The following is a 26286-nucleotide window of genomic DNA, read 5'->3' as shown; positions in this document are numbered from 1 at the left end:
TAGTCTCAGCACAAACCAGCTGAGCCCTTTGCCAGGCATCAAAGCCGCTGGCATTTTTCTGCTTTTCAACTCTCAGTCATTTGGGAGGTGGGACAAAGCCATGCTGTCTACAAAGTTGATCCAGAACGTGCTGGTGTTACAACAAATCATTTGACATCTGTTATGTTTCTCCTGTGGAAGGGAGGTGGCTATCAGCTGCAATAGTGATTTCTTTTCAAAGGGGTTTAATTGGGGTATTTCTCATGGGCCAAACTCTAACTCACTGTCTTTACATGTGCCTGCCAGGAAAACAGTGGAAAAATACCAAACAATAGCAACAACAAAAGTCTGAGGACTGCTGTCTCAGGCTGCCCTCTCTGCAAACAGGCAGAAAAAGCTGTTTCCCTGCTGCCTAAGCTGCTGCTAGTTTCATGGCAGAGCTTCTAGAAAGGTGTGGCAAGGGGGGAGGGGTGCAGACTGTGCTTTGCATGGCCACGGAAATATATATAATAACCTGAACAAACTCCTTTTAGCCTACCTTTTATGAACAGCACTCTAAGTTGGGGGGCTGGCAAAGAGATTAGTTTCACGCAGTTGAGTCACACACTTGTGAGCTGTTTTTCTGAAGTATGGATTTGCTCCTGTGTAGGCAGGCTAGCATCCTTTCCTGAGGTAAGCCAGAAGGTGGCCTTATACTTTTATTTGAAGTGTCGACTGATTTTCCTTGCAACAAATTTGTGCCTTCCACTGGTATTTTCCGAAGTGAGACTTTTGCAGCTGATGGAAGTCGGCTCACTTCTGTACTGTAACTTAGTGTCTTATTGATGATTTATTTGTTCAGCAGCAGAAACTATGACAAATTGTGTGAGGCGGCCTCATTTACTTTTTAGCTGCTGTAGCCCTGAAGAATTTACATGTAAATGTAACTCTGAATGTTTTACATTTCATAAGCGAGCTGCACGTGTTTTTGTAAGTTGTGACATTTTTACAGATAGACTGAGCTTAAAACTCTCCCCCAAACCCACAGGTTATATTATTCTGAAATCCTGATAAGTCTGACGTGCTGTGTTTTCCTGACTGCCAAGTGGGAGAGTAAGTCTCTATTTTGTGTTTTTCTTCTCTCCTCTTTAGACATGCAGAGCAGCCCACACAACCAGTTCACCTTCAGACCCCTCCCTCCACCACCGCCGCCTCCGCATGCCTGCACTTGCACCAGGAAGCCACCCTCTGCAGCGGACTCTCTTCAGAGGAGATCAATGACTACCCGCAGCCAGCCCAGCCCAGCTGCTCCAGCTCCCCCAACCAGTACACAGGATTCAGTTCATCTGCATAACAGCTGGGTCTTGAATAGCAACATACCATTGGAGACCAGGTACTTGAGCTATTATTGATCCCACTCAACTTAAGTATTGACAGGGGATGATTCCACTGAGTGCAGAAACTCATTTCACCATAGGCATCTGCAGAGACACACAAATGCACACAGAGATACACACCCAGATGCATGGGCAAAAGGGCAGACCCCTCCACAAGCACAGATGCACACACAGGCACACATATCTAGATCCAGACACAGACCAAAGCAGATGCGTGTGAAAAGATGAAACCACAGACGCATAAACACCCCATAGGCAGACAGCCACAAAAACGTATGAAATGAAGCAATTATCTAAACTATCATTGCATCCTCAAAGTAAAAGGCAGTCGTCCCTCGTTTTAAGAAACTGCAATATTACAGGAAAATCCAAATACAATTGGAGGAACAGCGATAGTTTGTGTTTTATTTATTATAAGGTTCTTTGAAAAAATAAGTTGCCTTCAAACATTTTAAAAAGGGATTTGCTTCATGAATTGGAAGTCCATGTGTAATTTTTAAAACTTGATTCTGCCTTGAGGATGAAGTTTGGTCTTTTGAGCAAGAAAGTTTGCCTCTATTTTTGTGTCACTTCGTATATTTAGATTTCCAGATTCACTCCTCAAATCTTAGTCATGTGATTAAAGTTCTACTGCTCCACAGTTCTAGGTTCCTTGATCATAATAGACTTGAGCGCTAGATGCAATTAACTGAGAAATTATTCATCATTTCTAGTCATTCTCTCTTAAATCAAAAATCACAACTTTCTATTAACATAGAAAAACTTTACCTAATAAAACATAGTATTCTGTTATCTTTTAAATTCTAGGACTTCCTCTTGTCTTCCATATGCCTTATTTAGATCTACCACCAAAGCTTTTTCTAAACATATTTGTATGTAAATGAAAGAGAACAAAATTTGCCATCCCAAAGTGTTGTGGGCAAAAGGGCAGACTCCTCCACAAGCACAGATGCACCCACAGGCACACACATTTAACATGAGGATTATTTTAGGCTGATTATTTTTAAGAAACAACAGACTCAGAAAGTTTTTCTTGTTACCTCCCCGCTAACTGCTGTGGGAGATCAAAATTTGGCCACCCTGAAATATATCTCTTTACCTTGATTGTTTTCTCTGAAGGACATTTGACCTCCCCCACTAACTGCCTAAAGAATTTGACATGGTGGCTCCTTCCTGGAACAGATCTTCCATCTGATGGCTGTAATATAATGTAAAATAGATGTTACAATAGGAAAGGCACCAACAAGCCCATCTTATCAGAAATTCTGTCTCTCTGGCCACATTCTCTGGATGGTCCTGCGAGGAGTTGCCAGACAAACATTTACATTTATAAGGGAAATCTCCATTTGTAAAGGTATCTCCCTCTCTGTCTTGGGAAGAGGGGGGATGACCTCATTTCTAGTGACTTATCAATGTGGAAGGTGATGACTTAAATCTGCATAATAACCTTACTCTTGTTTACTGTGCTTTAGTGGTAATCTCCTGTAACTGACCCCCCCCCAACATCCTCCTTTGTCATTAGCTGAACATGGTATTTAAGACGAGAATTTCTGCTATTGTGTTGAGAAACGCAGTGTCCCTGCTTTCTCCCATGTATACATGTTATTAAACTTGGTATTATTTTCTCCTGCTAACCTGTCTTGTTGATTATTTGGCCAGCCAGAAGAACCTTAAGGGAAAGGGCAGAGGGAGATTCTCCCTCTTCCCCCGACACTGCCTAAAAGAATTCAGATAAAAAATGGTGTCTCAGGAAGCAAGCTATCACCTTAGCATCACATGAAGTAGGTGGTAGACAAGGAGGAACCTACAAAAGCCTATCTGTTGGGCTTCCCTCTGTGTTCTTCTGTTTCTCTGTGGCCAAACACTTGTTTTCCAAATGTTTGCTGTTTTTCATCTACCTGTGAATTGCCTTCCCTGAATTGCCTTCCCTCCCTTTAAAGTCCCTGACTCTCCCCACCCCCACCATCTTCTTTTGTCTTTGGCTGAAGATGGTATTTAAGGTGGTGGCTTCAGCCATTTTGTCAAGTTACTTAGTTTTCCTGGGTTTCTCTCACGTATACAGGAGGTATACATGTTATTAAACTTTGTTTGATTTTCTCCTGTTAATCTGTCTCATGTCAATTAAATTCTTAGCCCAGCCAGAAGAACCTAGAAGGTTAAAGGAAAATTTCTTCCTCCCCTACATAAACAATGGGTATGATATATCACTTGATAAATAATGTCTGGCATCAACTCTGATCAATTTCTATCCCAATATCTGAGAATTGGAATGGAAAGAGGAGGACTAATAAACCCACATTATAAAACTGGTTATTTTTTTCCTTAGCAGCATATTAAGTTAAATGCCAGCCATGACATCAGAGAATATGTCACCACAAACAAACCAAAAGCACTATGGCTCAAATCCAGGAAACCCTATATCATTCATCACTTACTAGATTAAATAGATTCATAAACTGATATTTCTGATATCTCCCAAGAGAAGACATAGCAGTCAGCACCTAGGGTAAAAGTAACCCAGTTAGAACTGTACTAGTGATAGGGTTTGTGTATCATATTTTTTTTTTAATTGAAAGGGGGGAGGTGAATGAAGTGAGAGAAGCAGAAAACAATGTATATCTTCAAGGAATTTTCCCTAACGGTTGTGATTTACTCTTATTTTGAGTCCTCTGCCAGGCTTGGTGATAGAGAGCTAAGGATACAGTGGGGCAATCTGGTTAACTAGCAATCCTGACAAGCAAACACACTCCTTTCCTCTAAGAAGCCAAATAACAGGAAATCTGGAAGGAGGGTGGGGAATGGGCTCAGGCAAATGGAGAGAGAAAACTATTCTTATTTGAAATGTACATCTAGGCATGTTTGTACAAACTGCACCCACGGACCTTCTGTATCTATGCAAGGAACGTATTAATTGGTCTCAGTTTCATAAGACGCAGAGAAGAACATAAGTTTTCATGTGAGACTGAGCAAAGAGTACCTTTTTAGTACATTTGAAAATACACTCAGCATCACACAGATGAATTAAAAAAAAAAAACCTAGAAACTCTATCAGCCTGATCAGCTAGGATTTTCCAGATAGATCCTTTAAAATGTTTATTTCACACGTAGTCAATAAAAGGTAATTCTGTGGGTGCCCTGGTGCTTACCCATGAGCTGTGTAACATAATGTCTCTGAGCCTCAGCTTCCTCATCTGTAAAAATGAATAGGAAAATGCCTGTCTCAACAACTTATTAGGAAGCTCAAGCCAGTGTAGCAGCAAGTGTCTCGTAGATTGTAAAGCATTATACAATTCAAAGGTAATATTGCTATCCCTACTAAGTGGTCACCTGCCTCTGCTTAAATATCTCCAAAATAGGGAATTGACTCATTCTTACGGCATTTCATTTCATCTCAAACAACTACTGGAAGATTCTTATTGAACCAAAATCTTCTACCTCTTAACTCTGCCCATTTTCCCCAAATCTAGTTCTAGGGTCTCACAGAATATGTAAAAGCTCTCTCACACCTGATAGCCCTTCACTGTTCCTGATTCTTCTCTTCTATGAGCTAAATGTTGCCCCAGTTCCTTCACCTGTTCCTCACATTAACTGGTTTCAAATCCTCCATCCTGGTCTCTTTCTTTAGAACACACTCCAGTTTATCCAAACTGCTCTTGAAGTGTCATGGCCAAGGCTGAACTCAAGTGTGGGTTCTTATTAGGCTCTTTGGTCACAAGAAGCAGAGGTCATTCAGGTTGCCTTGAGTAATTGAGAACATCTTTTTAAGTATGTCATCAGTTCCTTGGAACCCAGGAAACGCTGGTCAACTCCCCAAAGCAAGGGTAAGGCCTACAGATCTCTTGCACTAACATGACTCAGCACTTATCTTCATTTTTGCCCCTCTCTGTCTCTTTTTCCAATAGTTTATCATCAGCTCAATATTTCTTTTGTCTACCACATAGTTCCTACTTTCTCATAGCAATGTCTGGTTTCCACTGCACCACATGACTCCATATACCTCCTGACACCTCTCACCTCATCCCTTCAGCTGCATGTCCCATTGCTAACTGCCTGATTCTCTTGCTACCCCTAGGTTCTATAGGGAAGGGAAAATAATTTTCCCTCTATTTTTCTAGGTTCTTGGCTGAGGCCCCTGTATTAAAAAGACAGATTAACAGGGGAAAAACAAATAGAAGTTTAATAACATGTATACCTCCTGTATATATGGGAGAGACACGGGAAAACTGAGTAACTCTATGAAATGGCCCAAGCCATCACCTTAAATACCATCTCCAGCTAAAGACAAAAGAAGATGTTGCGGGGGGAAGGCAGTTATGGGAGTTTACCTGGCAAAGCCCAGTAAACCAGGGTATGGTTGTTATGCAGATCTAAATCCATGCCTTCTCCACTGATAAGATTTTCTAGAGATTTAGTCATTCTTCTCTTCCTGGTACAGAGAGGGAGACACCCCTACAAATGGCGATTTCCCTTATAAATGTAAATGTCTTTTACAAAAGTGTAACTTCTACTCAGTTTTCAGAGCTTCTTCTGTGTCTGCTGTTTCTTAAAAATAACCATCCTAAAATAATCCTTATTCCAAAGAGACATATTTTGGGGTAGCAAATTCTGCTCCCTTTTAATTCAAAAACTTAAGAGAAGGAATTTGATTAGCTTAGTTCATCCCTTTTGTACCAGGCTGTGTCTAAGTTTCTTGGCAAGCCCTGTCAGTTATTCTCTCAGTCAGTTTAGGCTAAGAGGAGAGAAGATAATGTGATTAAGAAAAGCAATAACATGGCCATCTATGGCTGCCCCTTGAGCAAGGGCTGGGAGCAGATCTGATGTAACTTATGCAGAACTCTTCTTACCGAACCAGGTTCATTTTGCCCATTGCATGAAAAGCCAGTCACCAAGATGACAAGTTTGCAGCAGAGAAAGGGTTTATTCACAAGGGAGCCAAGCGAGGAGATGGGAGAACAAATCTCAAATTCGCCTCCCCAAAACATGGGAATTAGGGATATTTGTGGGATAAAGTGGTGGGGTGGTCTAAAATGAGGGAATAGATGATTGGAGGTAAGGAGAAGTGAGGTAATTGATGATCTGCACAAATGTAGTCAAGCGTCATGGCTTTTCATAAGACACATGTTCACAAAATGGTGACATTATCATGATCCGAGGGTGGAATTTTCAGCTCCCTGACATCAGGAGGTCACCAATTGGTCATCTACACAGGCCCCGTTGATAAATTGGTGGTCTCAACTGACCTGAACTGGACAAGAAGTCAACTCTCAGTTCCTAAAAAACTTAAGCACCCCACCAGTTACCATGGTGACCCAAGTATCAAAGATATTATCTATAGGGTGGGTTTAGTAATGCATTATCTAATTACTTTTGCAAACAGACAACTGAGTACAGTTAAAGCAAATTGGCCCCCGGTTTCACTCTCAGGAGACAATCACCTTGATTGACTCATCCAGGAATTAGTGCTATGACCAACAATCAGTTTTCTCCCATATTCTAATAAATATTTCTGTTCATGCGGTCTACTTCAATATCAGCTTTTTTGGTGGCCACATAACACTACTGATATATATTGAGAACACTTAGTGACTAAACTCCTAAAACTTTTTAACAAGTTCTGAGGCTAAGGCACATTTCATTTATTCTGTAATTATATAGTTGAAGCTTTTCTTAATTATGTGTTTGAGATGGGAGAGTGCAGGTGGAAATATGTTTAGAGTCTTGATTTGGCCAATTCAATTTCATCTTGTTAGCCTGCGGAGATGTAGCTGAATTCTAATTCTGCCATACAAAGTATTTGCATTGTATTGCTCTCATAATTGTGTCATCTGTAGGTTTGTTAGGTGTGCTTTCCTCATTTTTATGTAAGTCGTTAATAAAAATGTTACATAGGGCAAGATCAAGGTCAGAGCTCTCTAGCATGCCACTGGAAACCTTCCTGCAGGTTGACATTTATCCATCAGGCAGCATTCTTTTACTAGCATACAACCCACATTTCTCCATCTTGTTCGCAGGGATATCATAAGAGACGTTGTCAAATGCCATGCTGATATCCAGATACAGTATGCCTACATTTTTACTGATCTGCCAATCCAATAACCATTTCAAAAATAGAAATGAAATGAGATTTGTCTAACATGACTTGTTCTTAGAGAATTTATGCTGCCTTCTCATGGTTACTACTTTTTTTCTAAGTGCTTACGAGTCATCTTTTTAATAACTTGTTCTAGAAGTTTGCACTCAATCAACGTGATGTTCCTCGGTCTAGTCTGAGAAGTCCATGTGCTTTCTGTCTCTTTCAAATACCAAAGCCAATATTTGCTCTCTGCAGTCTTCTGACGCATTTCACCCACACCACAGTCCCAAAACTTGAGCAATTAAGACTAGGCAATCCAAACTACAAGAACTGTCACCACTCTGGGATATAATTTTAATTCATTTAGAATAGTTGAGTGCCTTCTTATGGACACTTTACCTATCTTAGGCTTCAATTTTCAGTATTTACTTTGAAGTCTATGATCATTCTTTTTCGCAAAGAAAACTAGTCATTCAGAAGGCCTTGCTGATCTTGGTCATCCAATAACATTGCGTGAGTTGCATGTCTCGCCTATCCTTGCTCTTGCTCTAAACATACATATATATATATATAAACCTTTCTGTCATCATTAGCAGTTTTATTCAAGCTTCAGGCTCATCTGGGGTATGAACCTTCTTGGGATTATTTTTGTCACACCCTCTTATATTTATTTATCCTTGATTCTCATCCCTTTATTTTGGTACATGTTCTTTAGAAATCTAAACTGAATGGAGAGCACCCAGTACAGGCACAGTGGTTTCAATAGGCAACAAACCTTGCCAATTCTTAATTCATCTCCTTTTTTTATTGTCTCAGGGCATGGAATCATACCTACTTCACTTTAGAGAACTGCTTTCATAAAGTCTAGGATTTTTGCTTCATAGTGTACTTACGGACTCTAAGCTAAAATGGTTGCTTTCTCTAAAGGTTCCTACCACCTTCAACTCACCAGTTTCTCTTTTTTTACTCAGTGAGAGAAGCAAGTCTCCTTATCATTTTCTCTACCTTCTGGGGAGGTGGAGTTGTCAACAAGGGAGGTTGGGGACTTGTCATATGTTTGCCTTTGGTTAAATGTTAAGTCTAGCAGATGTCTGTGGAGTTGAAATCACTCATTTTTACTACACTTTATTCTTAGGACACTTTTGTGGTCTGTGTTAGAAATGAGCATCCATTTCCTCCTTCTGGTCAAGTAGCTTACTGTAGACTCCATGATCCGCAATCTATTAGTTGTGTGAACTTGGGCATATACTTAACGTCATCATGCCTCAGTTTTCTCATCTTTAAAGTAAGGATGATAGTTAACACCTATTCATAAGGCTGTCGTGAGGATTAAATAAGTTAATACTTGCAGTGTGCTTAGAGCAGCCAGGCACATAATAAGCACTTGATAAATGTTAGAATAATAATAGCAATAAATAATACAGAAATGACTCTACTTTTTTTCCCTTTCTATTTCTATCTCCATCTAATTAAAGATGTTTCTACCCTTATGTTCATGATTTCCCACAAGTAAACACAAACAACATTCCACTTCCTCTCAGCATGCTTTTAGATAGCATATACTCTTTCACTACTGTCTCAGTCCATTTGGGCTGCTATAACAAAAATACCATAGACTGGGTGGTTTAAGCAACAAACATTTATGTCTCACAGTTCTGGAGGCTGGGAAGCCCAACATCAAGGCACTGGCAGATTTGGCGTCTAGTAAGAGCCTGCTTCCTAGTTCATAGATGCTGTCTTCTCATTGTGTCCTCACATGGTGAGAGGGGCAAGGGAGTTCTCTGGGGTCTCCTTTCTAAGGGCACTAATCCCAGTTATGAAGGCTCCACCCTCATGACCTAATCACCTTGGAAAGGCTCCACCTCTAATACTATCACACTGGGGATTAGGTTTCAACATATGAATTTTGAGGGGACATAAACATTCAATTTATAGCAACCACCAAATACCAATTATTAGAACCATTCCCTCCTCTAGGTTTTGATGGCACATATCTGTGAGGCTTTGTAAGATTGCCTGTGATAAATTTCCAGAACAGCTTTTGAATTATCTGTCTTCTGTCATTCATAGAAACAATGCCCTGACCACTCAGTACATTCAGGATTATGGCCTACCCTGAGCCCTCCCTTACTCAGTGATGAGCCTTTCCAGCTCCTCCTCCAAGGCTTCTTTCAGCATTCCCAATGTCTGGATTATCTCTTTTGGGGTGGGATGAAGGGAGTGTCTTTCACAATCTGGAAAGATGGGCACATTGCCAAAGATGGAGATGGACAGTCTGGGTGATGTGTTAATAGGCGTATGTGCTCCAACAGCCCTGGACTAAATCATTTACATGGTTATGAACTTGGACACATTACTTAACTTCCATGGGCCTTAATTTCCTTATCTGTTATGTGGAGAAAATGACAGACCCTACCTTGTGTGGTTGTTTTGAGAATTGAATGAGATAATATATGTAAACTGTCTGCTCAAAGCTGGGCACATAGAAAGTGTGCAATAAATATTATTATTTTTAATATAAGAGCCTGGCACTGACCAGCTGACAAGGAGAGGAATTCAGACTCACTACAGTTCAGAGAACCACATTAGCTTTAATCTGCTCTAAAAACATCCATTATTCACATATACCTCCCAGTCTGTGGATTATTGAGCATGCCCTGCACAGCGAGGCATTCAGCAAGCATTTACTGATTATTCGTCATGCATTGCACCTACTACGAGTAATAAGAGTTCCTGTACTAAAGAAACTTATGATCTAGTGCTGGTAACAATAATGATAACTAAATATATAGCATCGCTACATGCCAAACACTGTTCAAAGCCCTTATAAATCAACGGCTTTAATCCTTACAACAACTCTATGTGGTAGGTACTGTAAGTGTTGATATCCTTAATTGAGAGATGAGGAAACTGAGGTACAGAGAGATTAAGGAACTTTTAAAAATCCCATAGGTAGGAAGTAGAAGACCCTGGTCAGATTTTGAACCCAGGCTGTAGGTCCGGAGTCTTCACATTCAATCACTTTCTGTGGTAAGGGAGGCCAGGCAAAATAAATAACAATACCATGATAAGTGCTTTATTAAGTTTAAGTAATCCCAAGGTAGGAAGACTTAGAGGTGGTAGATCTAACCCAGATGGGAATAGTGGTGGCAGAGGAGGTATTGAGGTAGGTAGAAGAGGAAAAGTGGAAATTTCCCTGAGAAAATGGCCTAAAAATCATTTTGATCTAAAATCATGAGGAAAAGGCATTAACTGAAAAATGAAGGAAAGAGCATTCTAGAAGAGCATATCATACTCATAGTTGTGCATGGCCACCAGTTATCCATTTCAGTAATATGAGGCATTATTTTCCCATTCTTCCTCTCTCTTTTCTCCATTTGCCATTTAAACCCTCTTTACTGGGTTGGCTATTCTGTGAGCAAATGTGTTCCTTCTAATACTAATAAAAGATAATCATTTTGGAACCAAAAGCCCACAATTTTTAAGCTATGGGCCAGAAATCTGAATTTCATTTTGAAATTCCTGCTGTTAAGTTGTCATATTCTCCTTCCTTACCCAGAGACCCATCCTTGGATATACTAGAGTTTGCAGATCCTCGCAGTCTGTGATTCTTCTCCAGGAAGTCTCTTTTCTCTGCCTGTGGGATAAGCCTCAATCCTCAAGCTATCATGTAGCTTTGATGGTACAGTGTCGTGCCTTCTTCACAAAAGCTGTAAGAGTGGTTAAGAGTTTGGATTATAGGAACCAATAGATGTGGGTTTGAGGTCCAATTCTGCTCCTTACCAGCTGTATGTGCTTGGGCAAATTATTGAACCTTTCTGAACCTCAGTTTCCTGACTCTAAAAATGAGTTAACAGCTGTCACCTCATAACGTTGTTACAGTATTATTTTAGACTTCCCATGTGATTTGCACTCTCATTTTAGTTTCCTCCCCTCTTTCTGTTCTTCCTCTGTGCCACATTCCTCCCTTCTCCACCCCTTTGGCCCCGGTTTTTGCTCCATTCTAGCTTCTCTGAATCTTGACTTACTGCTTTCCTTTCTGTGTTGGTCTCACCATTCCATCCGTGCACTTTGTGTGTGAGCGGATTGCTCTGCCTTTAACATCAGGTAAAGTGGAGTGGTGCTCATTTCTGTCAGGAAGGCAAACATAGCCCACTCCCTGCAGAGCACTGGGACAGCTCTCTTAGCTTCTCGGCCTCTTTATCCAGATTCACTTTGAAGTGGAATTACAGCCATTTTTGTTTTCCCTTAATTACTGTCTTTGCTGTACCCCAATTCAAACTCCTAACTCAAAGTTCACCTGATACTCAATGCTCATTTGGAATTTTTGGCCAAGTGTTGGCTCTATATCCTAACTAACTTTGCTTGATCTGCTCTCGATGATGCTGATGGACATTAACCACCATCTATTCACCGAAATGAATCTTACTTAAAGATTTTGCTGTGATATTCAATACTAGGGAGAACTTGGATTTGATATTAACATAACCACTTCAGCTCACAAAGACAAATCAGAGTTGTGTGGAGGAGTCGTGCCTGGCCAGAAGAGTGGATAGCAACTATCTTCACTGATTTTTAGCATATTCTGACAGATGGCTGTAGCTTGGTATGAGGCTAACTGCCCTTGCTGGCTTTAGGCCAATGTGACAATTAAGTGGAATCAACAGGATTATTTTTATGAAAGAAAAGCCATAGCCATTGGTGGAGGAGATTTCGGCAAGGAATGGAAAGAGAAATGAAATCTATATGACCAATGCTTGTGACCAGACTTCTAGAGCTAGTGTCTGTCTTGGGGAAATAAGAATCATTTGCAAGATATATTCATTAGTGGTAATGGCGGTGATTTAAATATCTATGGAATAATACTATTTAAATATTAACTCATAAATGTAAGTTCTCCAGTTGTAGTTATATTTCTTTATTATATAGTACTACTAAAATCTACCTAACATTTATAAGTAGCTTTTTTCCCCTTAGGACATTTGCAATGGAAAAATAGATTTAGATAAGAAAATAGATTTAAATAGATAAGGAACAGAATTGGACCTCAAACCACATCTATTGGTTTCTACAATCCAAACTCAAATTTTTTCCTTTAGTAATGACTAGAGGGAAAAGAAAAGCTCAGAATGTACATATTCAGTGCTTAGATCCAACAATATCTCATTCTTTAATCCTTTAACAGCACTGGGGTTAGCAAAATCTATCTTCAGCCACAGATTTAAAGATTCTTTTTAAGACAGGAAAAGACTTCATAGAACTAATCTATGACCTATAAATCCTGTTTACTACAGATGAACAGGAATCAACCAAGCTTTTCAGCCTACACCAAATGATGGATGTGGAATATGTTAAATTTACATGAAGGAGAATTCTGTAGTCTTAAAAATATATTTTACATATTGAGAGTAAAAATATATCTATAATAGTCTATTGTGCTTAGGCAGTGAAGAGCAATATTTTGAAGATTTGTGATAACAGTCTTGTCGGTGGAAGAGGGAGAATCTCCCTCTGCCCTTTTCCTTAAGGTTCTTATGGCTGGCCAAATAACTAACAAGACAGATTAGCAGAAGAAAATAATACCAAGTTTAATAACATGTATACATGGGAGAAACCAGGGACACTGCGTTTTCTCAACACAATAGCAGAAATTCTCATCTTAAATACCATGTTCAGCCAACGACAAAGGAGGATGTTGGGGGTGGGGGGAGTCAGTTACAGGAGATTACCACTAAAGCACAGTAAACAAGAGTAAGGTTATTATGCAGATTTAAGGCCTCACCTTTCACATTGATAAGCCTCTAGAAATGAGGCCATCCCCCCCTCTTCCCAAAACAGAGAGGGAGATACCTTTACAAATGGAGATTTCCCTTATAAATGTAAATGATTGTCTGGCAACTCTTCGCAGGGCCATCCAGAGAATGTGGCCAGAGAGACAGAACTTCTGATAAGATGGGCTGGTTGGTGCCTTTCCTATTGTAACATTTATCCTACATTATCTTTACAGCCATCATGATAGATCTGTTCCAGGAAGGAGCCACCATGTCAAATTCTTTAGGCAGTTAGTGGAGGAGGTCAAATGTCCCTCAGAGAAAACAATCAAGGTAAAGAGATATATTTTAGGATGGTCAAATCTTGATCTCCCACAGTCTCTAGTCACTTTGGTGGTAGTATTCTTTTTAAAATGCTTTTGAATTAACTATTCTCGGTTTCATTTCAAAATAAAAACCAAAGGCAAACATGATGTGTGTCATTTTATAAGGAAAGGAAATTTCACCATAGGTGAGATGAAATCTTATTTTCATATGGAGAAGATTTATTTAGCAATCCAAATTTGAATCTAAACAGATGTTTTAGGGAATTTCTAAAAATGAGTTGATTGATGAAATACGAGTATAGCAAACAAAAATTAAATTTTAGAGGAATCTCTGTACCAACCTTTTTGCCCTGCCTCATCATATATATGTCCCTATCCTGGGTTGCATATTTAGAACAGAAATGTCTGGTTTTGATCAAGAGAAAAGCTAGTTCTTAACAACTTCGTTGACTAGAAAGTTACTTACTCAGTTAATCATAATAAATGTTTTCATTGCCATGTCAAGTTAATAGACACTTGTCTGTTATATTTTACTAAAAGTATAAAATATATTTAAGGTAGCAAAAATATGACTTTCCTGTCAATTATTCTCCTTATTTTCTACAGAGGGGTGTGTGTGTGTGTGTGCGTGTGTGTGTGTGTGTGTGTGTGTGTGTGTATCAAAGACATTCTACTAAACATCTCCCTTTGGGAGAATCCAGCTGGTTCTTTATTAATTCCACAACACAAAAATGTTTGTAGCTTTAAAAGCAAATGATAAGATCAGGTTAAGCCTTGAGGTCTTTGAAATGTCTCTGCAAGAATTGTGAAAGTGTGGTACTGAGTATTCCATTTAAAGAACAGGAAAGCTCAAAAAGAATTGCCCCCCTTGGCAAACAGATAAGCAAATAAACAGTAACATCTGCTTCTCCATTCTGCTAATTTTTTTTTTCATGTGATATCTGAGGGTATAAGAATGTGTATAATGCTAATATTTTAAATGAAAAGCAGTTCATTATAAATACTATGATGAATTCTAGCATAGATAAAGTTTTAACAAATGTTGACAAATATTTATTGAGTGCCCACCAGGCAGCAGCCACTGTTTTACAGAGAACAACACACACAAAAATCTCTGCCTTTATGGAGCTTACATTCTAGTGGGAGAGACAACCTTTATCCTAAACTATTAATCGTATTGAGGCTAAGAATATTGCAGGATTTGTGGTCTGGCTAGATGTAGTAAGGGAGAAGGGGAGAGGAGTCCAAGATACCTCTTAGAAGTCCTCCTTTACCTGCCTTCAATTCCCCACGGCAACTTTCATAGAATTTCCCTTTACCTATGGTCTCATGGCACCCTGTGCATATGTCTATGAAGACCTTATTCCATTGTATATTTGCATTCCAAATATTTTATTTGTTTGTCTTTATCCCTTGTTGTAACTTGGGTAAAAGACTATGTCTTTTTTACTTTGATTCTTCAGTGTTTGGCTCATAGTGTTCAACAAAATTTTTGTAGGGTACATGGACAGATGGACAGACAACTGAGCAGGGAACTACAGATGGAGTAGATTTCTGAAATCAGATTTCTAGTTGGTAGACGCAGACAATGAGTTTTAGTTTGGAAATATTGAAACATCTATGTGAGACATCCAGTTTGAAATGTTCAATATCCAATAAATAGTTGAAAGTATGGATCTGGATCCCAGGAAAGGAATAAAGAGGGAAAAAGTTTTTCTCTTACCACTTATCAAATAGTTACTGTGTGCCAAACATTGTACCAAGCCATTATCACATTTCTCCAACTTATAGTTTTTAAAACTGAGGCTTAGAGAAATTGAACACTATGCCACAGGTCACCAGTTAGTATGTAATGGAGCCAGTTCAAACCCAAGTCTGTCTTATTCTACAGCTCATGATAGATGTGGATAATTAAGAATTTCATAGGGGCTGGCCCGGTGGCGTAGTGGTTAAGTGAGTGCACTCCGCTTCAATGCCCCGGGGTTCGCAGGTTCGGATCCCCGGCGCACACCGACCCACCGCTTGACAAGCCATGCTGTTGTGGCATCCCATATAAAGTAGAGGAGGATGGGCACGGATGTTAGCCCAGGGCCAATCTTCCTCAACAAAAAGAGGAGGATTGGTGACGGATGTTATCTCAGGGCTGATCTTCCTCACACACACAAAAAAAGAATTTCATAACTAGACATAATAGTGGAATTTCCATGAATGATGGAGGAAATATTGAAAAACCTAGACAGAGAGTTTAGTGCAAAAAGAAGACCATAAACCAAACGATGGGAACACTTACATCTTAGGAGTCCATGAAGGAGAAAAAGCTAGCGTAGGTGATTGAAAAGTAATCATAGAAGAGAATAAACAAGAGAGGAGAAAATTTCAAGAAGATAGTGATCATGATTTTCAAATGCCTCAAAGGAGTCAAAAAGAATGTGGATGAGAATTGATCATTGATTCTGTCAGTTACAGACTTCTTGACTTTTAAGCAGCCAATTCAGTACAATGATAAGATTGAAGCTACACTGCAATTGGTTTGAAGAATTGGTAAGAGGTAAGAAAATGGAACCAGAAAGTAGACTACTCCTTTGAAGTGGAATAGTAGCTTGAGAAGAAGCTGAATCAGGGCAAAACTTTCATATAAATCAGAAGGAGGAAAACAAAAGAGGGGAACTACATTCAGTAAGGAGGTACACAGTAGTCACCAGGATGGTGATGTGGTTGACAGAAAAAAACCAACAGACCAAGTTAGAGATCAAGTTTCCTTAATGGTAAAGAATATGCAAAGTTGTAGGGATGGTCACATAACGCTGAAGAAAACAGCATGATCCCACAGAGTGGTACAGGCTTCCTAGTTTGCCAAGTCACAACAAGAGCATGATGACACTGCCTTTGGGGAATAATAAATCCCTTAGGTGCAAGAAGTTTGCCTTTGCTAATCTCATGCTAGAGAGAAGGTATTATACCCTCCCACCCTTACTTAAAGTTAGCTCTCTGATGTAAGTCATGTTTCCAAGGGCAAGCGGCTATCGTTGGCCAACCCAAGATTATAATTTAGACTTCCTATCTCCAAGTGGCGTACACAAGACACCAGTAACAGGCTGTCCCCTGTTACTGATAAAGTTACTTAATAGTGACGTATGTATCCACAGGGCTTTCATGACAACATAAATGCTAACATGACTATTTCCAATTTAACTATCAAAATATCAAGTACAGCATAAAAGCACAGATATCATTGATTCTTTCCATTTGTGGCATAATATTAGTCTCCTAAGTAAATTGATTTTCTTCTGGAATAAAATATTCACAATCTGCTTTCCCCTACCTTTCAACCTTTCAACTAAACTGTTCATTTTTTTTTATTTATGACAGTCTAATCTTTCAAATTTTGTCATTTATCACGCTGAATAATATCATTAACTTAGATAATTTTATGACAACATTGCTAGTTGCTTTTTAGTAGGTACACTTGTAGCTAAATACTTGTTCTGATTTGTCATATTCAAAAGACTCAAATTTTAGACAGTATATTGTATATCCGTGCATGTATGTATGTGCGTGCACGTGTAGGCATATGTGCCTATGTAAGTTTGTATGTGTAATTTTCTATTGTCCAAAGTCCTTCACTAGTTACGTCATTTTAAACTCTAAACAACCATGGGAGGTAGACATAATAGAAATTATACCCAATTTAAAGATAAAGAAACTGGGAAATTTTAATAATGTGTCCATATGGCAGTTGGAGCAAGAGTTGGAGCTGGCATGCAAGTCTCTGTGCAACCAAGCCAGTGTTCTTTGCACTATAACAATTTGTCTCTGGAATATAAAGAACCCCAAGTCATCCCTTTTTGTCGTTCAGTTAAATTTCCCTGCCTGGAGACATAATCTAGAATTTATTCTATTTATATTAAAATCTTGATGAACCTAAATGCCTAAAAAACTGGGGGTTCTGGTTAATTGGATTTGGTGGTTAGCTTAAGGTTAAATAGAACATTTTAAAAATTACCATTCTTGTTGAAAATCATTCTTAAATATGAATCTACTTTCCATTTTAATCCAAATGATCATAATTTACTCTTTTATAATTGAAAATCTTACATTATGTCAGGGTTGTCATTTTGAACATGATTTTTTATTGTACAGCACTCTAGATAGAGAGGATATTGTAGAGTGAACAAAATGTCTAGTGGTCCCAGGATACTCTTTGCAAATTTTGGATGGCCTCTTGCTAGTAGTTGGAAAAGCACTGGATTTAGAGTTAGAAATCTTGAGTCCAAGTTCAATTCTGCCACTAAATAGCTGTGTGACCTTAATAATGTCTCTTTCTGCCTCTCAACCTCATTTTCCTCAATGGTCAGATGAGAAAATAAAACTAAATGATATTTGAGTTATTTTCTGACTTCACTATCTCTGTTATCCTGTGGCTTGCCTTCTTGTTATTTGCTCCTCCACTGAAAGAATTCTGCTCAATTGAGCTTTCCAGATAGTTGGATTCTAATTAATTGCAAGATTGCTAATTCTAGGTGAGGTCCCCAAACGAGTCGGATAAGTTTAAGTTGAACAGTCATGATTCCTTTGGAATTTCCAATAGCCAAGAGGAAATGAGGAAGACATTGCACATTCCTGTGTGTCAAAGGGTAGTGATAATTTCAGGCAAGTATAGTTAAGGAGGCAATCTTAGGTCAGTACAAGACTAATCTATGATTTACATTTTGCCTGATACACAATAGGTGCTCAATAAATTTTGTTAAATAAATGAATTTAAGAACGAAACCCTTCATAGAGACAGGATTCAAGATGTAACACCTTATATAGAAATCTAGGGCCGTCCCCATGGCTTAGCGGTTAAGTGTGCACGCTCTGCTGCTGGCGGCCCGGGTTCGGATCCCGGGCGCGCACCGACGCACCGCTTCTCCCGCCATGCTGAGGCCGCATCCCACATACAGCAACTAGAAGGATGTGCAGCTATGACATACAACTATCTACTGGGGCTTTGGGAGAAAAAATAAATAAATAAATAAAATTATAAAAAAAAAAAGGAAAGAAATCTATGTTGCCTTGCGTCATATCTTGAAGTTGCAATAGTTTTAATAGTTTCTTTCATATTTTCATTCTTTAATTATTAAATAAATATAACTTCATTTTATGTTTCTTATTCAAAGATAAAAATACAATACTGATTGGGTGTAAGTTTCAACCAGCCATTTCTATACTGCATCCTGTGAATCCATGATGGTTTTTTTTCTGAGTATTGACAATGATGCAGAGAGAAAATATAAGTTCAAGTTTAATATTATATTCACCAAATAGAAATGTATATTTAGAGGTCAAGCAAGTACATGAAATCACTATACTTTTGAAGTTGACCTTTCCTTGTTTATCTCCCTGTGCTGTCCCTGAATAATTAAAGTGAGCCAATGAGTTTCTTCTTCACGCTCTTGAATCCACATGGCAGGGAACCAGAGAGAGAACATTTCCACGGAAGGAAAGCCTGGTTTCCACAAATTCTCCTGTGCTCAAGGATGATTATAGTTACTGAGCTTTAGAGCATAGCACAAAGCTGAGTTTGACTGTTTCTTAGGTGGCCTAGCCTGAGGGGAGTTAATGTTGTTTCATTTGCTGTGATTATTATATATTCTGCATGTTTTAATCAGTATTTCAGATTTTGGATTTATGCCTCATGACAGGTTCGTGAGGGGTACAATTTGGAAAGCAATTTTAGAAATTGAAAGTAGAAGATGTTTTCTATTCTCCATAACTCACAAAAATTTCAGTTTGGTCAGCAAGGGTAAGTGTTTGAGGCAATTATGAATGAGTTGTAAATGCTCTCTGGCCCTAGGGTTCAGGGTATTTGTTTGGATAATAGACCAATCCCAAGTGCAGATAGCCTCAAGGGAGGAACAGCTGTGAGCTTGGGGAGGAAGATAAGATCATAAGTGCCTGGCAAGGAAATCTTTTTCTGGAAGTCTTTAAAGAGCAACAGATTCCCTCCCATAGATGTGTTGAATACTTCAAAACTGCATATTCCAATCAGAGGAATAGTCTTAGACCAAGATTTTTCAACCTCGCCGCTATTGACGTTTCAGACTGGATAATTCATTGTCCTGTGCATTATAGGATGTTTAGCAGCATCCCTGGCCTCTACCCACTAGATGCCAGTAGCACCCTCCCCTCAGTTGTGACAACCAAAAATGTCTCCTTTCTCTTGTACCCTCTTCATTCTCCCTATGTTCACTGTTTATTCCCTCTCTCTTGCCTTTACTTTAGACCTACGCCACTCTTGAGCATTTCTTAGCTCTTCTGATATTGTTCTTTGCTAAAAAGCTTACAAGGACACAGATGCCTGAAAGAAAATGGTACATTTGGGAAACCACATGTGACATAGGATGGCCAGAGCTTAGAGGGCATTGGAGACAATAGCAGTAGTGAGGTAGAGAGGCCTGTAGAGGCCAGATCATGAGGGACTTTATAAAAGTAGTACACCTTCACTACAAAAATAGGAAAAATACAGGAAATCACAAAGAAAAATAGCTACAAATTCCATCACCCAAACGTAGTTACTGTTAAGGTTTCCATGTGTTTTCTTCTGGATTAGGTCTCTGCAGAGTAGGAGTTGTTGTAGTCATTTTTGTGTGTGAGGGGACAGGACATAGTTGTGGTTATAGTGTATATATGAATTCTGATTTTTTTCCCCAACATGGGAAATTGCTTATTGCCTTAGAAATTATCTGGTTAATGGGAAAAGAAGTGCTTTAAAACCAAATCAAGTAAAAAGGAGGTTTTAAAAAATGACACAGGATAATCTCACAGGAAAAAGAAAGGGCAATGGGTACAGCCAGGCCCAATGAGAGATGGAACTCTCTCCATAGTTCTATTTCTTTCTTGGGCCACATGATGTCTCATCTCTGCTTCTCTCTGCACGTATGCTTCATTCTCAGGCTTCATTCTAGATGGGATTTCTTTATCTGTTTCCCTATTATACTGTATCTCCAGCTCTGGCTCAATGTGACTTTGCATCTTGGCTTGCCTAGCTGACTGGGTTTCTGTGTCTAGATTCTAAGAGAGAGGGGGAGAGAGAGAGAGAGAGAGAGGAAAGGAGGGGGAGAGAGAGAGCGGATATGATTGTCTCTGAGGTTGGATATCCAATTCTGGTCCAATTAACTATGGCTTCAAGTAGTGGGGAGTGGGATTAGGAGGGTCATGGATAGAGATGCTCTGTCCAGGGCTCTGTGCTGTGAGACAATGATCAGCATATCTAATATGCTTATGTGGTTAAAAATTCTTAATATTTTTCATAACTTCATAATATTCTGTGGAATGAATGTAGTACTAGGCTCCTTCCATATTTGACTCTACTCTCTTTTAGCTAGTGGATGAGGAAGGAGATTGAGAATCAGGGGTGAAAAGTTCTTAGGGGCAAAGACTGGAAGTGTCAAACACCACCTTTGCTCACATTTCATGTTTCATTAGCCAGAACTGTCACAAGACCATACCTAATGGAAATGGTGACAGGGAAATGTAGTCTATCTGTGTGCTCAGGAAGAAAGGAGAACATGGATGTTGGTGAGAAGCAGACAGTTTCTCCCTCGGCCACGTCTTTGATTTTGAGGCTGATATTTCAGAGGACAGCCATGCTTTGCCAGTTTGTCCCTTAGAGAAATGTTATGCTGGCTAGTTTAGAGGACTGATTTGAGTGGCATTTCTTGTGTTATTTTATGGCATTATAAAGCATTCTTGCCTTGAATGTACATGTATGAGTAAAACTTTCAAAGAAATGAAAGCTCATGTAAGGCAAATGTCAAGCAACATCCTTCAAAAGTTGCATTAGAATGGTAATCTAGATTTTCAACCTGAAGAGCATAGTGGGAAGCTCTTAGGTTCTGTCCTTATGGGGCTCCTGTGTAACCAATTTGAAACACTCATTCTTTAAAATAAGATGTCCTTGCTAATACAAATTACAATTCAATAAAAACAAATGATACAGAAAAGTATACATGTCAACTGGCTCATAAAATAAACGAGGAAAATACATATCTGTAGAAAATGAGGATGAATAAAAAGGTAATCAAGGTATACAATACTCACCCCGCTACCCACTCCTTTAAAAAGAAAAATAAATAAGCCAAGTAACCAGTGAAGACCAATTCTGTAAAATCAGCTGGTAGCTCTAGTGAGCAAAATTGGGAACAGACTTTCAGCTTTTGCAAAGGGAAATATAATGGAATTCTTTATAAAATGAATAACTTTTTAAAAAAAAAGTCCTAGAAAACTTGGAGTCTGGTTTAATTTTAAACATATGTTCCTGGGGCCGGCCCCGTGGCTTAGCGGTTAAGTGCGCACGCTCCACTACTGGTGGCTCGGGTTCGGATCCCGGGCGCGCACCGACGCACTGCTTCTCTGGCCTTGCTGAGGCCGCATCCCACATACAGCAACTAGAAGGATGTGCAGCTATGACATACAACTATCTACTGGGGCTTTGGGGGAAAAAATAAATAAATAAAATTATTAAAAAAAAAAAAAAATATGTTCCTAAATTTTGCCTAGGCCACATGTTTGTTCCTGTTTAAAATGGTCTCTGTTGGGAAATGGACTACTGAAAACTATGTGGTGGCATTTCATTATTCCTTCAAGGAGAAGAGGTATAAAATCACAAGAGGATTGAAAATCTCACCCACCAATAGCTCTCCAAATGTTTTCTAGTTTGAAAGGATTATAGCTTCCACACCATGTCTCAGGACCTAAATTCTATTAAATATAAAAAGAAAGAAAAAATGGCAAGCTTACTTATCTAAGTAAATAGTTTTGATATATTGACCTGAGCCTTTTAGTACCGGAACATTTGCATTAATAGAAAATATTAATTTGATATTTACCCTTCAACTGGTGTAGGGGTTTTTAATATCAATTTTTAAATTAAAGCATGGATCAAACTTGGAGAAAGAGAATGAGACAGTGATTTTAAAGGGCATTATTATGAAGTGGAGGCTAATTGTTTATTTTAATTTATTTTGGGGCCTACTGAAGCAACTTGGTCAAACATTACAGATTATGTAGTATTTTCTTTCTCTAGCGTTTATATATCTATGCCAGCACACCTAGCTCCAACTTATCTCTGAATATTCTGTTACAGAAATGTTTAATTTATATGGGAAAGTCTGATACACTCCTGCATGAAAAACGTTCTGATGTCCCCCATATTCTAAACAGGGAAATATGACAATTAGCTCACTTTCATAATGATAAGTGTCTACTCTCCTGATATTTTGTCATTTCTGTAATTTTAAGAATTGAAAGAAATATTTCCATAAAAACATATTCAGTGGAATACTAAGCTTATATTTATTCACTTTGAAAAGAGAAATGCCAAGTGATCATGTGAATTAGGAAGATTTTATTACCTTAATGATTAACATTATCAGTCATGAGTTAATATGTGCACAGTGGTTAAGTGAATGGGTTTAATTGTTCATGCATGGATTTAAAAATATTTATGGAGCTAGGCACTCTGTTTGCTAGGCGCCACTCTAGATGCTGGGGATACAGCAGTAAATAAGACAGATAGACATTCCCATTCTCATGTAGCTAACATTCTAGTAATCAACAAAATTGAAATAGATTCCCAACTCTATCACTTACCAGTTATGTAAAGTTCAGAAATTTATTTAACCTTAATAGCTGATCTTCAGCCTCCTCAACTATTAAATGTGGATAATATCATCTACCTTATAGGGTTACTGTGAGGATTCAGTGAGAAAACACACAAAGTATTTTAGCCGAGTACCTGGCACATAGAAGATGTTCAGTAAATGGTCACTGTTGTTGCCATTATCATGAACAGCGATTATTTGTAATTATTAGTATTTTTATTAACAGTAATTCTTTCATTACCCAAATGTCTAACAAGAAGAGATGAAATGTGAACCAACTATTTCTTTGACTTATTTGTTTCTTTTAGATTATGTGAAAATGAAATGAAAGCATATAGTTGTCCTTTTACATTGAATAAACCAAGAGATATTTGCTCACAAGTAAACACTTATTTTAGAGTTCCCAAGCCTCATTTGTTCTGCACAGCGAATCAAGAACCTTTTAGAAGAAGCAAAAGCATCATACAAATCAATATATATTCATTGAGTACCTTTGAAGTATGAGACAACGTACCTAGAAATTAATGATTCCTATCCTCAAGAAAATATACAATCCAGCTAGGGCAGATATTACTTCTGATTAAAAGAAGAGAGGGAATAATAACCACAAAAAGATTTTTAAAAGAGCTTTTCCATTAGCTACTAACTACCCCACTTGAAAAATCACAAGAATACCAATATTGACCATAGAGTACTGCCATTTAAAAATAGTTGTAGGACTAAGGCTTAAGCCTAGAAAAATTAAGGCTTAGATAGGTATCCTGAAACTCTTTTTAAAAATCTCTTAAAAATTATGAACGACATGGAGAGAGTATAGCCTTTCTATGAACACTTAGCATGTAAGGTTTGAAGGGGATGAATGGACTGGGTGGCTTAAAATTTGGAAGAAAGAACCCTAGGACAAATAAAATGAAATCTTCCTTTTTGTAGCTGTTGGTAGAGAAATACAGTTTGTTACCTCAGGAGGTTGTCCAAGCTAATAATGCCATTTAGGTTCAAGAAGACTTCAGATAAATACTCTTTTAAGAGTATTTATCCTAAAAAGGAATATCAGGAATGGACTATTAAAGGAAAACTAAAGACATTGAGGTTGATATCTTGGCCAGTAACCACACTTTTCTGCAAAACGACACTAGGTACTCTTGTCAGAGAAGAAAATGGGGCTAACCCATATTGGCATTTTCTCATGTTTTTGGAGGTATAAGAATAAACACCTCTGAATAGACATTTCTCCCAAGAAGATACAAAAACAGCCAACAAGCATATGAAAAGATGCTCAGCATCACCAATCATCAGAGGAATGCAAATCAAAACTGCAATGAGATGTCACCTCATGCCCATTAGGATGACTACTATCAAAAAAATAGAAAATACGTGTTAGTAAGGATGTAGAGAGATTGGAACCTTTGTGCACCATGGGTGGGATTGTAAAATGGTGCCAATGCTATGGAAAACAGTATAGGGCTTCCTCAAAAAGTGAAAAATAGAGCTGGCGTATGATCCAGCAATCTCGTTTCTGGGTATATATTCAAAAGAATTGAAAGCAGAATCTCAAAGAGATATTCGTACACCCATGTTCATAGCAGCATTATTCACAGTAAAAAGGTGGATGCAACCGAAGTGCCCATCAATAGATGAATGGATAAACAAAATGTGGTATACACATACAATGGAATATTTTTCAGCCTCAAAAGGAAGGAAATTCTGTTGCATGCTACAACATCGTTGAATCTTCAGGACATTATGTTAAGTGGAATAAACCAATCACAAAAAGAAAAATACTGTGTGATCCCAGTATCTAAAGTATTCAAACTCATAGAAATAGAAAGTTGAATGATGGTTAACAGGGGCTGAGGGGACGGGGAAATGGGGTGTTGTTGTTTAACGGGTATAGAGTTTCAGGTTTGCAAGATGAAAACATTCTGGAGATCTTTTTCACAACAATGTGAATATACTTAACACTATTGAATTATAAACATAAAAATGGTTAGGATGGTAAACTTTATGTTTTGTGGTTTTTTTATCACAACAAAAAATACATTTAATTAATTTTTTTAAAAAAGGAATACATACCTAAATTCCACTATTCTATCTAAATTTGATTTGGCCTTAATAACTTGACACAAGGCCTTTTCATGCAGTCTTCTTTTTTATTTTTTTTTTAAATCAATCTCAGCTTCTAACTGGAAGTAAGTTGAATTCCTTCCTCTAGGTAGAAAATCAGTCAAATGCTTATAGCTTAAGGGAATACAGGTTTAGATATTCATCTCGTAAGTATGTTTACAAGATGTAAAAGAAAAAATCCATTGGTTATTTATGCATCTGTTGTTAGAAAGCTGTAGATTTCTGTCTGTTTCCTATAGAATTTTAAGTGCCACATTAAATCACGTTATTTAGTGCTAACAGATAGCCTCAGAACTGTGTAGTATGAGGGGTTTAAAAAGAGAGTACATTTTCCCCTTTTTTATAGATGATTTTAAAATCCTTACAGAAGCATTTATTATATTCCCATTTACCACCACTGGGTCTCATCAGTCTTGGAGAAATTTTTTTTCGATTTCCTTATATGCCTGTTTCCTTTTGGCAGTATCTTGCTTTTCCTTTTTAAATTTGAACTTGAATATTAAAACAGATGCAAAGGAGAGTACTACTTACACATAAACTCTTGAACTGCATTTTTATCATTTGCTCTGTGGAAAAAACCCAATTGTATAAAATTGATAGCAACATTTTAGTATATCCTCAGGTCCCCAGGGAAAAGCAATGTGCTTAGACAGATGATCTGATTTTACGAGCACGTAGCTGAAGTCTAGCACTGCGCATTTGTCTTTATGCTGCTACTTTTTTCAGGGACTACGAAAACACATTTAGGCGGTAGTTTCACTTTCCAACAATGGACTGCAAAGCCTATGACAATACATGGCATTTCCTTTGCTGTTTTTCATGATGTACATCAAAGTATAGATCACTTTCAGCATAGAATCTTAATCTGAGCTTGTTAATAAGAAAACAAAAACCTTAGTATGTGAACTCATTTTATTATTTACTCTCACTGAGGACTATGATTTGGGTTCCACTCAAATATGAATTAGTTTAAATGTTGCTCTGCTGCGACTG

General features: G+C 38.2%; 1 protein-coding gene across 20 annotated transcripts in view; it reads left to right on the top strand.

The window, feature by feature from the left end:
• Window positions 1-26286, top strand: part of TENM1 (teneurin transmembrane protein 1) — a 780745-nt gene that overhangs the window by 437544 nt on the left and 316915 nt on the right. For all 20 annotated transcript variants that reach the window (XM_058536663.1, XM_058536660.1, XM_058536662.1 and 17 more), the window contains one exon: window positions 1111-1351. In XM_058536663.1, coding sequence (XP_058392646.1) covers window positions 1111-1351 — 241 coding nt within the window. The remainder of the gene's footprint in view (window positions 1-1110; window positions 1352-26286) is intronic.

The sequence above is a fragment of the Diceros bicornis genome, chromosome X (genome assembly GCF_020826845.1).
Source record: "Diceros bicornis minor isolate mBicDic1 chromosome X, mDicBic1.mat.cur, whole genome shotgun sequence".
NCBI classification, from domain to species: domain Eukaryota; kingdom Metazoa; phylum Chordata; class Mammalia; order Perissodactyla; family Rhinocerotidae; genus Diceros; species Diceros bicornis.
The sequence above is the reverse complement of the archived record's forward strand: the minus strand, read 5'-3'. Positions and strand labels throughout refer to the sequence as shown.